The 2,937-nt window shown below is 48.2% G+C and overlaps 1 protein-coding gene across 1 annotated transcript in view; it reads left to right on the plus strand.

Annotated features, from left to right (window-relative positions):
* Window positions 1-2,937, plus strand: part of LOC102432444 (gasdermin-C-like) — a 43,495-nt gene that overhangs the window by 14,765 nt on the left and 25,793 nt on the right. The window contains exons 2-3 of the mRNA XM_023757754.1: window positions 1,758-2,035; window positions 2,317-2,497. Coding sequence (XP_023613522.1) covers window positions 1,762-2,035; window positions 2,317-2,497 — 455 coding nt within the window. The 5' untranslated portion in view covers window positions 1,758-1,761. The remainder of the gene's footprint in view (window positions 1-1,757; window positions 2,036-2,316; window positions 2,498-2,937) is intronic.

Raw genomic sequence — 2,937 nt, forward strand, 5'->3', positions numbered from 1 at the left:
GTCATGTATATGTCCATACAGGGTGTTCCTTCTGGGTTGGGCGCCTTATCACATTTACAGTAAGTCATCCCCATTCCAGGGATGGGTGAGCTTAGTAATCACATCCCAGGGAAAGGTGAGTGTATCATACACCCCCCAAAGTCAGCACTTCTTCCTACAGTTCTCCCTAATGCAGAGAATTCTGGGTGACATCATGCAAGCAGATAAGGCGAAGGGATGTGTCTTCTCTGTATGATTTATTTCACTTAGTATGATGTTTTCTAGGTTCATCCATGTTGTCTCAAATGGAAAGATTTCATTCTTTTTATGGCAGAGTCATATTCCACTGTGTAAATGTACATCTTCTCTACCCACTCATCTATCAGTGCCATCTACCTGCCCTTAGAGTCTTCAGCCATGCCAACCTGCCTGAGCACTGTGGGTGGGATGAAAAAGAAGCAGGCCTCTTAGGAGTGTCCTGCATGGGGGGGGGGGGAAGAGGGGAGGTGAAGGGAGGGGAGGCATGGGCTCACTGCTCTCACTCCCCCATGGGAGAAGCGTGGGCCACAGGGTTAGTCTTGACTGAATTGTGCTGCCTCAGAGGAGGGGTGACATGGGGAAGTGAAACTACTCTGCTTCCACTATTCAGTGCATCCACTCCTGGAGATTTTGATCCGCTGGACTCTAGGATCCCATAGAGGAACTCTGGCCCACAGGTGGTTGTCAGAACTGGTGTTTCTGTGGAGGGATGAGGGCTGAAAGGTCCTGTTCTGCCACCTTACTGACGTCATTCTTTGAAATGGAAAGTGTTTAAAGGCAGAATGAGAGTGTCATCCAGGTTGACGACTACAGGTTGAGACTACAGGGTGACGATAACAGTTTGACAATTACCCATCCAAGGCTCATTACACTTAGGAGTATGAGGCATTTCATAATTTTCTGGTGAATCATGGTCCACTTAGCACAACAATGCAGGCGTCTGTTCTTTATTTAACCATCTCATGCCCACCTTTGTGACGGCCACACTCTTGTTCTGTTTCAGTCACAGCAAGACTTGGTAAGATCTTAAAAAGCATGGGCTTTGCAGCACTGAACATGGGTAGTTCACACACACTAACAATCAGTCTTCCAGGGGGACTAACCATCGTACAGTGTGGCCAGCTTGATGGGAACTGTGGTGGCATAAGGAAGTGCGTACATTTGGTTTTGGAGGGGAACTTACCTCCTCTTCGTCACTTCCAACAAGTTAAGCAAGTGCTCATTGGTCCCCTGATGCAGCAGGGACTCAGGTCTCGGTATCTCATCTGTTCACTAAAGACCATCCTGATGGACAGTTATCTAAGGAAGATACAGGGCCCATTAGAGCTAACGGGGGTCACTTGCACATGCATGTGACTTCACTGTGAATATACGACAAAGGCCTATGACACAGTCAAGCCACTGCCAACTCTCTCTACATGACACGGGAAAACTCTTTTAACACATTGTATGCGGGAAACGTATTTATACGTTTTACGTATTTATACGTTCTACCAGTGTAGTAGAGCGCGGGACACGTATTAATACGTTTTTTATAGACTAGAGGTAGAATGCAGGTAACGTATAAATACGTAAACTAAAGTTATCGTAATTTTACTGAACGTTGCCATTTGCGCAAAAAATTAGCAAAAATGGCCCACGCCACCTGTTAGCGCGCGATAAAAACTACCCACAAACAATGTGTTAATCTAATCTGTAAGATCCAGCTGATTTTGTGCTTCCCTTCTCTCTGCCCCTAGCAACATGCCCTCCATGTTTGAGAGAACTACCAAGAAATTGGTCAAAGAGATCGGAGACCAAGAGCTCAGACCTGTCAAAACCTTGCTGAGCGCCACCAAGATACACCGGTTTTCTCTAATACAGAGGAAGAAGGCTCGCTCTTGGTTTTGGCAACGACCTGATGTCCCACTTGACGCCTCCCTCATGGACATCCTTGAACCAGGTTCTTCAGTCCCAGGTATTGTCAGCCAGGGGCATAGGAGGCAGGGGCTGCAAAACAAGGGTGCAGGGAGAAGAGGTGCAGCTGGCAAGACATGCTGAGACACCCACACAGGGGACCTCACCATTCCTTAGGGTTAGGACAGTATCCCTGTTATCCAGCCCCTGGGTGGATTCAAACATCCTCAGGAGTCATTTCCATTCAAAATGTCAGCTGATGAGTTAGCTTCTCAGTTGAGAGATTCAGTTGAGTGGGAGAGCTGGGGCGAGCTAGGGCCCAGTCGTTCCGTTTCCATGCCATTTCCCAGCTGTTCCAGAGGGAATTCTTGGCTGAACCTCAGGTACCTTGTTCGTTTCCAGATGCTGCTGTGGTGTCTGTCCTGTTCAGTGACACTGAGGTCTTGAAGCAACAGGCGGCTGGGAGCATGAATGCTGGGGCAGAAGTGGGCTTCTCGGGGGAGACTGCTGCGTGTCAAGAGTCCTCCCTGGACATCCAGATTGTTAGCACCCCACACGAAACCTGGACAGAGCTTCAGAAGAGGTGAGGACAGGGGGAGGGACCTGGTCAATGGGCCCCACACGGAGCTCTCCTTGTGGGCAAAGAGGCTCAAAATGAGGAAAATGACACCCCAGATCACGCTGCCCTTTTTGGACGTTCACCTGTTCATTCCTTCATCAAACAGTGATTAGTTATCTAATAAGTTTTCATGAAAGCTGCGGTTGTCACCTGGCTGGTGTGGCTCAGTGATTGAGAGTTGATCTATGAACCAGGAGGTCACGGTTCGATTCCCGGTCAGGGCACATGCCTGGGTTGCAGGCTCGATACCCAGTGGGGGGCTTGCAGGAAGCAGCTGATAAATGATTCTCCTCACTGATGTTTCTATTTATCTCTCCCTCTCCCTCTCCCTTCCTCTCTGAATAAATAAAAATATATTAAAAAAAAAGAAAAAGCTGCCGGTTGTCCATTACTATGCTGTTTTG

This window comes from Myotis lucifugus, unplaced genomic scaffold (genome assembly GCF_000147115.1).
Source record: "Myotis lucifugus unplaced genomic scaffold, Myoluc2.0 scaffold_113, whole genome shotgun sequence".
Taxonomy (NCBI): Eukaryota; Metazoa; Chordata; class Mammalia; order Chiroptera; family Vespertilionidae; genus Myotis; species Myotis lucifugus.